This window comes from Orycteropus afer, unplaced genomic scaffold, assembly GCF_000298275.1.
Source record: "Orycteropus afer afer isolate SDZICR_OR568_19922 unplaced genomic scaffold, OryAfe1.0 scaffold00973, whole genome shotgun sequence".
NCBI classification, from domain to species: Eukaryota; Metazoa; Chordata; class Mammalia; order Tubulidentata; family Orycteropodidae; genus Orycteropus; species Orycteropus afer.
Window position 1 is genome coordinate 420,837 of NW_006922560.1, and position 12,927 is coordinate 433,763.

At 46.2% G+C, this 12,927-nt stretch overlaps 1 protein-coding gene across 1 annotated transcript; it reads right to left on the reverse strand.

The window, feature by feature from the left end:
- Positions 1-5,137: 5,137 nt before the first annotated feature.
- Positions 5,138-6,173, reverse strand: LOC122151971 (vomeronasal type-1 receptor 2-like). The gene has a single exon (XM_042783366.1). It carries the CDS (start codon positions 6,080-6,082, stop codon positions 5,138-5,140), a length of 945 nt encoding a protein of 314 aa, XP_042639300.1. The 5' UTR covers positions 6,083-6,173.
- Between the last annotated feature and the right edge of the window lie 6,754 nt (positions 6,174-12,927).

The window sequence follows — 12,927 nt, forward strand, 5'->3', positions numbered from 1 at the left end:
TGTCTTCCCCACTTATGTTGCTTGGGCTTCTTTGCTTATTGTCTCTTGCCTGTGTGGTTTATCAGGTACCATGTTGTTGGTTCTGATTCACAGTGACACCCTGTGACAGGGTGGACTGCTGCATGAGCTTTTCTTGGCTCTAGTCTTTGTGGGGAGCAGATCACCATGTCTTTCTCCTTCTGAGAAGTGGGTGAGTTTGATCTGCTCACCTTTACATCAGGAGCCAATGCCCCACCAGGGCGGCTTTCCTGTGTCTGTGTTGTTGTTCTTGTTGGTAGATGACACTGACTTGACTTTAACTCATGAGGACCCCATTATGACAGAGGAGATCCGTCTCATAGGGTTTTCTGGGCTGTTATCTTCATGGGAGCAGATCACTAGGTCTTTCTCCCATGGAGCCACTGGGGGGTGCTACTCCAACAATTCAGACAGCTGCCGTGCACTTAGCTTCGTGGAACCAAGGCTCCTTCTCTGTATGCTGCTCTCTTTCAGCTCACACGTGGTTAGTTTTGGGACACATGCTACAATGATATGACCTTATTATAACGAAGAAAACTCTCTTCCCAAATGAGTTGGGATTAGGGATAGAATCTGTCAAAATGGCATGATGTCCTCATTGATGCTATCTAATCTCACAATGCGGGGAAGAGAGAATTAAGATCATCAGCCAAAGGAGGATTCCTATGAGGTGGAGGCCAGAAATACCTCCTTTCTCTGAGCCTTTTACCAAGTCTGACACCACCTCACCCTCCCATCACACTCTTTACTGGGTTTTGTACCTCATTGCAATAACTCACAGAACTCACAGACCATACTCACAGTTAATGTGTTTATTAGGAAGTAACAGGTTACATCTGACCCTGGCAGAGTGTCCCACATTCTCTGTCCTGGGAAATCCTGGGATGGCACTGGGTCTGCCCTGGCCTGCAGTCATGGGCTGCTACATTCAGCCTGTCAGCCCTTAGACTTGTTAGGAAGGGTAAGTGCAACACATGTCCCCAACACTCAGGGCTCATCAGGATGAACAGGCTACGATTTCGAACCGGGATCAGGAAGCATAGAGGCAAAGGCTCCCTTCTTCAGTGCAGGGCAGCTCTTGAAGTTCCTCTCAGGCTTGCAAGGATCCTCTTGATCTCTTAAGGACAGGCTCTTATCAGCCTTCTGAGGACAGGCTCCTGTGGGCTGCCTCAGGACAAGCCTTCTCCCTGGGCCCCTCTTGGGCATGGCTTCTGCCCTTCTCCAACAAGTGCTACAAAGAACTTTAGTCCTGCCCATAAGGGCCTGGAGGCACCCCACTCCACCAGTAAGCCTCCTATCTGAAGGCACTCAGCTCTCTTGCTCTGTCGATTGGTACACCCCGTGTACCTAACTTGGTTCATAGGACATGGAGCCCACCACGGTATCTTGTACTGGCATCCTGTTTCCACCATCACCATTTCTCTGCTGTGCTTAACCCTGCTTGATGCAGCTTCTTGCCGTCCTTCTTTTTATAGCTCTGTCTCTCTGTCTCCTGGGTCCTGGAGATTTTCAAGGCAGGGACACCTAGTCCAGAGGACACACTCTCTTTCTGAATCTTCATTCTTGCTGGTGGTGGGGTCTCAACTTCTGCTCTGACATGGGTTCTGTTTTTACCAGTCAGATGGCAAACTGACCAGTCCCCTTGCTAGGGTTCCATCCATCTTATTTACATCGTCTCACCCAATCACTGTGTGGGAGTTGCAAGAGCATGAATGTCTACAAGGGCCATATGAAGTAATTCACTGCACTGCAGATTCCAACACAAGTTCTGGGGGATACAATTCAATCCACAGCACCAATGAAACCTCCAGGAGGGCAAGGTAACAAGACATCAGGACAACCTGTCCTGGCAACTCCTGGGATGACACTGATTTCCTTGCCCTGCAGCCAGGGGCCTCCACATTTGGCCTGTTATCATTCAGATTTCTCAGGGACAATAATATTTTAGATATGCTTGGACCTGAGACCACTCCTTTCCCTCCACTTTTTCTCAATTGTGATGGCAAGGTTAACCCTGTATTTGTTCCTCCATTATGGTTTGTAAACAAACAACTTGTCTCAGGTTTCATGGGGCCACAGATGCAAAAGAACTTTTTCTGAGGATCGATCACCCCCAGAGTTTACCTAAACTTGACTTAGATGATTCTGAAGATGAAGTTTTGGGTTGAGAGAGGATGCTATCATGGATTAAGACTTTTGGGGTGAGATGACAGGTGAATGTGTTTGTTCGTGGGAAGGATCTGAATTTTATGTGTCCAGAAGGTAGAATGTCATGAATTGTATTGTGTACCCTCAAAAAGTGTGTTGGAATCCTAACCCCTTTTCCTCTGGAATTAGTAACAGGTGGAGGTAGGGTCCTTTGTTATTCTAATGAGGCCATATCAGGCACAAGGGTTATGATTCCAACACAAGATTTGAAGGAACACAGTTTAATCTAAACCAGGCAGCATTAGCCATTCTGACAAACTAGGACAGACAAACAATTAAAAAATAGAGCAAAATACATGGACGTTTATTTCAGTAATGCGTGGCTGCTTCAATACTAGGCAATCTATTAAAAGTTCTCAAATTAACAGAGCATAGAGGAAATAGTGACCACAGCAATGTGTGTGGGAGAAAAACTAGTGAACACAAGACCATGGCTAGTAGGAAAAAAAAAATACATACTGTTTTTTGTACAAAAAGCGTGCGGCAAACAGCATGCACTGATATAATTGCAAAGTGTTTCTCCTTCAGGCAAAGATGAGAAAAGGATGTCTGTTGGGACTAAAACAGTTCACCATAGCATTGGCAATCTAAGGCAAAACAAAGAGAGGAGAAAGAAGAGGCCATAATAAAAAAATTAAATAAACTAGATCAAATTGTGATTAATCCTGATGAGATAACAGAAAGCCTAGCATTCGTTGGAGGAGTTTGACTTCTTTCCATATGAGAACTGAAAAGAGCAATGAGAAATGGGGCAAAACCAATCTCCACAAACAAAAATAAATATATTTGCACTTAAAACAAAAAGCAAATGCACTGCCAGTGAGTAGATTGAGACCCAATCTTCCTTCTGAGGCATGGCTGGTGTGTTTGAACTACCACCCTTCTGGATAGCTGTCAAATGCCGTAGGCACTACACCACCAGAGCTAATGTATCAATAATCATTAGAAAAAAAGAGGACACAGAGAATTAAAGGGCCCATATGGAATGTCAGGGAAAGGAGAGCAATGTAGAATAACTGTCGTTGTCGTTAGTTGCCGTGGAGTCAACCTCACCTTCTGGCGACCCATGTGGGTCAGAATAGAACTGTGCCCCACAGAGTTTTCAAGGCTTTGGTCTTTCAGGAACAGATGGCCAAACAGGTCTTCCTGTGTGTCTCTGGAGAGAAGAGAGGTTTGACCCTCCAAACTGTCAGTGAGCAATTCAGCACTGAGAAATTTGCACCACCCAGAGACTGCTAATCATTCTGCGTGATTGTATTTCCAATGACTGCCATTTCTCTTTGGATGTAAGACACAATATTAAGAACATGGCCTCTAGTTTCCTCAAAAACTAAAATCTAATTTTACCTGCTGTTCCACCCAGAATACTTACATGGCAATGTAGGCCACTGCCCTGCACCTACCATTCAGAAGGACCATCCCATAGCCATTCCTCTCTTTATGGAATATCCTTTCAATCCCATGCTCAGTTGTTGTTGTTGTTAGGTACCGTCAAGTCAGCTCTGACTCATAGCAATCCTGTGGACAACAGAACGCAACACTGCCCAGTCCTGTGCCAGCCTCACAATCCTTGCTATACTTGAGGCCATTTTTGTAGCCACTGTATCAATCCATCTTGTTGACAGCCTTCCCCTTTTTTGCTGACCCTCCACTTTACCAAGCATGATATCCTTCTTCAGAGAATGGTCTCTTCTGACAACATGACAATGACCTCTTCAGACACAGTCTGGCCAGTCTCACTTTTGAGGAGCATTCTGGGTGCACTTCTTCCAGAACAGATTGGTTAGTTCTTCTGAAAGTCTATGATACTTTCGGTATCCTTCTCCAACACCACAACTCAAAAGCATCAACCCTTCTTTGGTCTTCCTGATTCCTTGCCCAGCTTTCACATGCATATGAGGCGATTGAAAACACGAAGGCCTGGGTTAGGCACACCTTAGTCTTCAGAGAGACATCTTTGCTCTTGAGTACGTGAAAGAGGTCTTTTGCAGCAGATTTGCCCAGTGCAATACGTCATCGTCTGATGTCCTGACTGCTCCTTCCACTGGTGTTGATTGTAGAACCAAGTGATGTGAAATCTTTACAATTTCAATCTTTTCTCCATGTGTCATGATGCTACTCATTCGTCCCATTGTGAGGATTTCCACTCTCTTTATGTTGAGGTGTTATCCCTAGTGCAGACTGTAGTCATTAATCTTTATCGGTAAGTGCTTCAAGTCATCTTCACTATCAGGAAGCATAGTTGTGTCATCTGCATATCACAGGCTGCTCATGAGTCTTCCTCCAGTCTTGATGCCCTGTTCTTCATACAGTCCAGCTTCTCAGATGATTTGGTCAGCATGCAGATTGAATAAATATGGTGAAGGGATACAACCCTGTCTCACTCCATCCTGATTTAAGCTATTTAGAATCCCCTTGGCATTTGACTGCTAACCAGAAGGCTGGCAGTTCAAACTACCAGCCACTCCTCAGTAGGAAGGTTGGGCAATCTACTTCCGTAGTCATACCGCTTCGGAAGTATGAGGATGGGGCGCTATGAGTCAGATCTGACTCCACGGCAGTGGGTTTTGCTTTTGCTTTTCTGTTCTGTTTTAACATGTTCAGTTAGGCCTTTGGAAAATTTAATCTCTCAGATTAAAAGCTACATCCTCTAAGACACTTCCAGTATGTCTGCATTATTTCATATCAAAGTGTCTATTACTGACTGGACTCTGAATTTTTCCAATGCACACATTAATAAGATATAATTCCAAAGTATATACATAACAATTGCATGAGATTACATTTCCTATTGCTATTATTCATTCCCCTTTGTTACTGGAGAAGAATCTCTGTCTTACTCACCAATATGCAGGTAACTAGCTCATGATTGGAGTACATCAATAACTGAACTTGGTGAAAAGTGGACAATTTATATCTCTTTGATGAGAAGACAGAATTGTGTCTTCTTTCCAGTGCACACAGAACAGAACCTGGAAAAGTTGGAGTCACGGCTCAGGAGAACAAAGGGGCTGAGAGTTGGGAAACATGCAGCAGTTAGTGCAGCCGTATTCACTAGCCACCAAGTTGGAGAATGGAGAAGAATCACACAAACGTACAGGATGGAGGAGAGGGAATAAAAACTCCCAAAGGTGCTCACCAGGATGAGGATGCTTTGGATGGCTCTGGACTCAAGGGAGGATCTGGCAGAGATATTGTTCCTATGAATGTGTTGGACCCGCTTCCTGTGTCTGTACAGAATGAAAACCATGCAGCCGCTGGCCCACATCATGAGACCCAAACACACAACTTCAGGGAAGGAGGATAATACTGCATATAATAAGGGTGTGGTTATGTCTTGAACTACTGAAGAACAGTACCCAAAATTTTTTTTCTTTGTGAGGGTTTTATTACCCCAATTGCTAGTCACAGAGATAGGAACCATGATATTTATCAGCATGTGCAGGACCCAGCAGAGGACAGTGGAGGGGCCAACGTACTTGGGAGCTTTCAGCTTCAGCTCCGCCCACCTGGAGTTACTGGGGTTGATGGTGATGGCCTGGAACATACTCAGGAGGCAGGTGCTGCCCATAGACACACCCCTGGACACTCTGTGAAGGTAGAAAATAAATTTACATCCGAAATCATTGAGGAAATCTTTCCATCCAAATGCTGTCAGAGTCTGGGGGATTCCTTTGGAGAGAATGACCAAGGAGTTGGCCACAGTCAGGTGCCTGACAATCAAGTCTGTGGACGTTAACCTGCCCCCAGTGAAGTGCAGGGAGACATAACGGTGAAGAAGAGAGAAGTTCCCCAGGATCCCAACTGTAGTTTGAGATAAGAAGAGCATTCCTACTGCGAATTCCCCGGAGGACATTCTCTCAGTTCACAGTGACTAATACTTGCCTTCAGCCAGAGGGTCCTGCCTGGGAAGATGAGACACGGGCCACACGTATCACGACAACTGACATCCACTGTGTCTTGCCTACCATTAGTTTCCCACCGAGAAACATTAACTGAAAGTTTTTTCTTCTTCTTTTGTTATGAGATTTCCAATCCTTGAGTGAAAAACCTTTTAAAGACACTTATAGTATAGGGATCGTTGCTATCAAAACTATCCATGCATGACTTCTTTATTCTTCCCAAACCTACAGGGCAATAAAACTATTACTTACATGATAAAGTGGAGGAAGGATTAGGCAGAGAGAAGTTAAGGGGTGAGTCTAAGTTCACATGCTTGTTAGAGGCAGAGAGGGGGCTTGAACCTGGCTGGGCTAATTACAAAGATCATGCATGTAAGCACTATCCCCAAAATACAAACCCCCAAAATTGAGTAGATTTTGACTCCTAGTGACCCTTTTATGGGTAGAATGGAACTACTCTACACAGTTTACAAGGATTTAAATTTTTATAGAAGCAGACATTCTAAACTTTCTCTCGTGAAATTGCTGGGGGGCTTGAACCACCAACCTTTGGTTAGCAACCAAACCACTGTGCACCATAGCTCCATTTTAACCACCATTTTGTTTCCTACCTTACAAAGAGAAGCAGGTATGTGTGTTCTTATTTTTTAAAAAAACGAGCTGTATATTTAGAACTAACAAATATGTCCTGGAAGTAGTGCAGGCAGTATGCTCCTTGGAAGTGAGAATGGCCAGACTTCGTCTCCCCTGCTTTGATCATGTTGTAAGAAGGGACCATTCCCTGGAGAAGGATATCGTGCTTGGTAAAGTGGAGGTCAAGGGGAAAGGGGAAGGCCCTCAACGAGATGGACTGACACGGTGGCTACAGCAATGGGCTAAGGTGTAGCAAGTATTGTGAGGCTGGCACAGGACCGGGCGGTGTTTCATTCTGTTGTTACACAGGGTTGGTATGAGTTCAGTGCAACTCCATGGCATCTAAGAACAACACAACATATTTAGTGGTGTTTGTCCACCTTGTCCTTTGACCTTAGATTGGTGAGACTTTGTTTCCTAGTTTGGCTGTAGCAAATTTGCCTTTATGGGTAATGATTTGTTCTGTAGACCAATAGCCACAGTGAATAAGCTTCAGGTTTTTTTTCTCATTGCCAGGCTCTCCCCTGTGAGCCCTCTGTGGATTTTCCTCTGATCTGGTCTCTCAGCCTCCAGAGCATATCAAAGGGGCTGGTGTGCTGTGCGGGGGGGGGGGGGGGGGGCAGATAAAAAGCAGCCAAACTTTTTTCGTTCATTCATTTCCTGATCCTCATGGGATGACAGGTCAGAAGATGAGGACCTCCTGTGGCCTCAGAGGCTTCCGTAGAGAAGGGACTGGACGTCACCCTCCCCCTGGACCCCGGGAAGCCTGGGCCTACTCCCACAGCTGCCCAGCCCCTGAGGGCCCACCCAGGGCTCTAAGCCTCCTGCAGGTTAGACTGCTCTCTGTGCTGTGTCCGAGCCCCCCTTCCTGAGCCCTGAATCCCAGAGGACAGCCCCAGCCACAAAACTCCCACCCTCACCTGGTCAGGGTCAGCTGCAGGAACAGCAGAGAGCTTCAGACATCTAATTCAGTGTAGATGCAGGGCCTGCAGGATACTACCACACACACCTGCCCGAGAGAAGCTGGTGAGCGCAGGAAGGGCTCACTGTCACCGTGACACCGCAAGGACGCGTTTCTTTTGTGCCAAAGCATCATCCCGGGAGTTGGTGAACTTCTCAGTCTGTGCTCTCAACTATGGGACAGGGCACACACGGGTACAATAGTGTGTGGGAGAAACGGAGTCATTGCTTATCTATGTATTGATCTCTGAGTCATGGAAAACTGCTGTAATAAGGTGGGATTTGTGAAAGATGTTAAAATATAAGACTCATATGCCAACTGGAATCTGGAAGGCATGAAACCTTATGCATTTTATGAATTAAAATAGAAGAGTTTTTTCAGGTTAGTAGCTGAGAGCCAACACTTATGGCAGCCACAGATTTAGTAAGGACCTTAAAAATCAAGTGTCATGATCACTGGCATGAAACTGCAATAATTACTGTCATTAAAGATTAGGATAAATTTCCTTAGGAGACATCAGAGACTGAAGTAGCATCTAGGATCCCCGTCGCCCTCTTCTCCCTCAGCTCATGTCTGTCCCTCCTCCCGTTCTGGCTTCAGCACTAACCCAGTTCACCATCACGAGAAACCCTTTCTTAATCACTTACCCGGACTCCTGATCCGCCTCCTTCATTCAGGAACTCTGCCTTTTAGGCCGAAGTGGAAAATACTCACCAGCTCCTTCCTGCTACCAAGATGACAGTCAGTGTGACAGTCACCACAGCCCGTGCGTTCAGGGAACAAGGCAGCCAGAGCCTGATATGGGTTAGGGCGTCTGTGACCTCACATCCCCACAGAACTGCAATTATGACCTCACCTGGGGCAGCCAGGACGGGGCACCACTGGGAGCTGAGAAGAGTTCTGAGAAACTTTGTCCCACTTTTTACTTCCTGGAAACTTCACTGTCTGGTAAACATCTCCAAAGAGACCATTGGAGCGTCTTGGAGACTCCTCATTTTCCATGAGTCTGGAGGCAGACAGGGGCTCCCATGGAGGGAGCAGGAGAGGCTGAGGTCTGAGCCTGGAGGGACTGGTGGAGAAGCACGCGTGTCTCACTGGGTTCCCTGCTTCCCTGAGGAGTTCTTACACCATAATCTAAAACTTTGCTCAACCTCAGACCCCTGGGTACCATGCTCATTTCATTGATTGACAGAGAATGAAATTGCATGATGTACCTCAGAAGGACTTTCAGGTTATAATTGTGAATGTGAGCATCACATCACTCACAGAGCTTAGAAAACATTTGCCTCCTCTGCCTATCTCAGTGCCAATGGACAAGGAAACCCAAAGGAAAAGGACATTTTCTAGGAAAATAGGCCATTCCCACATTGACTTCTCAAAAGTGGTTGTTGTTAGCTGTCCTCAAGTGTGTCCCCAACTCATGGCGACACTTCGTTACAGAGTCAGCCTGTTCCCCAGGGTTCCCTGGGCTGTACCCTTTATGGACGCAGATCTCCAGGCATTTCTCCAGCAGAGCCGCTGTGTGGGTTAGAACCGGGAACCTTTAGGTTGGCCGCTGATGGTAAACCACTTGCCCCACCTCGGCTCATTTCTGAAGAAATAGTCCTTCCAAAGAGGACAAAATGAAAAGAGGAAAGAGAGAAATTTACAAAGTAATCCCTCACAACCGAAGCACCAGGTCACAAAGTCCAACAAAAAACCTATGGCCTCTGAGTTGATTCCAATTCTTGGTAAGCCTGTGTGCTGTGCAGTGGAACGGCTCCTGATGGATTCCTTGGATATAATCTGTTTTATGTCACTCAATTCTCAAAACAACCATTTGATATATGGACCCTCCCCATTTTCACTTCAGCAAGAGTATAGAGGTGTAAACTCAGTTCACAACCTGGGTCACAAGGTGCGGACGGAAAGATTGCAAAGGAAATGTTATTACGGCTGAAGAAGAGAATTTTGCAAAGCCTTGTGATGAAATGAGTGCCTTTCTGTCTTCTTTTGCCCTGGTTCTTTGGAAATACAGCTTGAGATATTTTCCCCTCAGCCCTGAGGAGTTACCATCGCCTTGATATGTTACTTTCCTCCAGGCTGAGAGACATTTTCCGGTAAACTGCACAATTTGTGGTCTGAAATTTTTTGTCTGTCCCTGGTCTGCAGCCAGCCCTGTGATTGGTATCCATCTTACAGGGATTGGTCAATAGACTATGCAAATGAGGTGGCTGTTGTCTACTGTGCAGATGAAATGCCCCTGGCTTCCCCCCAGGGTGTGTTGTGGTTCCAGGCCTGCTGGAGGAGACCTTGCCTGGAAATGGAGAAGGAGTTGTGTACATGGCAGTTAAGGCCACAGCGCTTTCTCAGACAGAAAGAACAGAAGGAGGAGCAGATGGAAGGCGAAAGAGAAGAGAAGCAGAGAACAGAGAGCAAGGACCCTCCTAAAAGAGCCTTAGCTCTGGTCAAGGGCTCTAACCCTGAAGACAGGGAGAGGCCCAGAAGGGCCGAGTAGCAGAGTAAGTGCTGACAGAAGGCATGGCCAAGAGGAGCCTCTCCTAAAAGGGGGCTTAGAGGAGCTTCTCCAAGGGGGCCAGGATGAGGCCCGAGTCGCGGAGAGGAGGCCAGTGTGGCCAAGAGGTTTGGATAGAGCTGTCGTGCACCGAAGAAGGGAGACTTTGCCTACGTGCTTCCCATTCCTGATCCTAACTTGTGGCCAGTTGACCCTGATCCCAAGCTGTACCCTGTCACGTCCTTAATAAACCACTTCACTGTAAGTGTGGTCAGATTTCGATATGGCCATTGCAAAGGATTATGAAACCCAGCAGAGAAATCAGACAGTGCTGTGGGAGGGACGGCTGGGGTCAGAATTGGGAGGAAATGACGTAGGGTGGGCATCTGTCTGACCTTCATCTCATAGGATCAACCTTGGGCTGGCCTTGATTTGCATGATCCCCCTGAATTAGACAGATTATGACACAACTATTACTGCTACCAGTTCCTAAACATAATCCCAGATGAAGATTTTCATAGCCTGTGGAAAAATTGAGCGAGGTTAAGTTAACTAAACGTATTTTGAAAAACAGACCAAGCAAACACATGTGTCAGAGAGTAGAACTGTGCCATGAGGTATAAAGCAAACATGTTTATGTAGTAATATTCGTACAGCAGAGGTCACAGTGTAACATGTTGTTGGCAAGGACTGTAGTATACACCTAAGCTGTGACCCTTGGCTGGAAACCAGAGGAGTCAGAGGTGATGTTGGCTGCATTGTCTCAACCAAGTCATGAAGGTAAAAGCCAGTTGATGGTTTCAGGTTTCTGAAGATGTTGAGGAAATAGAAGATGGAAAGTAGGTGACAGATCTTAAATTTATTAACAAAGGAGATGATATTGTCAGTAGCTTTCTTTCTTTCTTTCAGCAATTCCTAATTCACTGCCTGCAATGTTTAAGGCCCTATGTTAAGTGCTGCGAAGACAGTGGTGAGTAAGAGTTTCATGGAGATTTCTTTCAAAGCATATTGTTTATTGGTTAAGTGCTCAGAATTTCTGGCTATGAATTGAACAAAACCAAAGAAACCAGCTTCCAAGTCAATACCAACTCCTGCCGGTCCCATGTGTTTCAGGAGACAGCTGGGCTATGTGGGGTCTTAATGGCTGGTGGAGTCAGGGACTTGGGGCACATTGCAGAAGTCAGTGCTGCAACCTGCCCCACCTCACTGCTTGGAGTCTTGTTGATAGTCATCTTAATCAGATGGTGCAGGAGGGAAATTGAGTGTATTAAGTCTCACCCCTGGTTTCAGATGAATCAGAGTGGTGGATGGGGTGGTGTCCTCCTGAGAAATTTTATCAGGATCCAAGACAGTATAGGAATGAGTGGTGAGAATCCATGGCTTTTGCAAGGTTCTTCAGGTCTCAGACAGATTTTGTTCTAGCTTTTCAAGGACTTTTGTATAGTAAACAGGTCCATAGGATACAAATGGAGTCTCCTTCTGGGGTGGAGGAGATTGTCTTCAGTCCCGGAAAATAAAGAAAATGTTTGCACCGGGCAGAGGCTGGGCAGATGGGAGGCTTGAGGGGCAGGAGGAATCAATGCACTTACTGAGCTCCTGCTGCCACCACTAACAATGTTCTTCTCTCCGGCCCGGGAGTCCCATGTTCTCTACCTGCATCCACGCAGTCTTTGCAGGCTCACTGGTTAGTTTGCAAGTTTGTCAAATCTTGAACTCTTCAGAGTTCCTAATATTAACCACACGTGATATGTGCATAACCGTGAGCAGCACACCAGGCCTTGGACAGAGCAGTGCATGCGCAGTATTCTCAGTCAGACATTAGGATAATGAGCTGCAGGAGCACGGGGAACAACACAGGAAGGAGGGTCAGCGGAACGCGGGTGGGAAGCCCACATGAAACACACAGTTTGTTTCTGGGAAAATATATAATGGACGTGTGGGGTCCTTAGAAGGCACATTGTTCTCTGTTAAATCTTCATCCAAGTCGCAGTATTGACATGAAGGAGGAGGTATCAGGCTGGAGTCATGCATTTCTGATTTGAGGAAACAAATTTATGGCAAAATCACAACATTTCAGTTGGCAGCCATTTAACTCACTACTGTCCCACCAGTGCTCCTTATCTCTCCCCCAGTTCTGAGTAATGTTAGCATCTTACATTATCAAGCTACATGTGTCAGAAATAAGAAACCAAGACAGGATTTACTATTAGGTAAGTTCCAATTTTACTCATGCACCTAACTTGTAACTAATTTTTTTCTCCTCCGGGATCCCAGCCAGGATGTTGTTCTCGGTAGGTATTATCCTGTTGGTTTCGACTCATAGCAGCCCTGAGACCCACAGAAGGAACCCTCACCGGTCCTTGGCTGTCCTCACAGTCCTTGCTGTGCTTGAGCCCATAGCTGCAGCCACTGTGTCAATCCATCGTCCCCTTTCCCCTGACCCGCTCCGTCACCGAGCATGATGTCCCTCTCCAGGGGCTGCTCCCTCCTGATAATGTGACCAAAGTCAGAGAGGAAGGCAGGCCATTCTACCTTCTAAGGAGCATTTCAGGTGTGTTTCTTCCAAGACAGATGTGCTCGGTATTTTGGAAGTCCCTGGTATATTCAATATGCTTTTCCACCACAACTCAAATGCATCATTTCATCTTGGTCCTCCATGTTCACTGTTCAGTCTCACAAGCCTGTGAGTTCATTGGAAGGACCATGGCTTG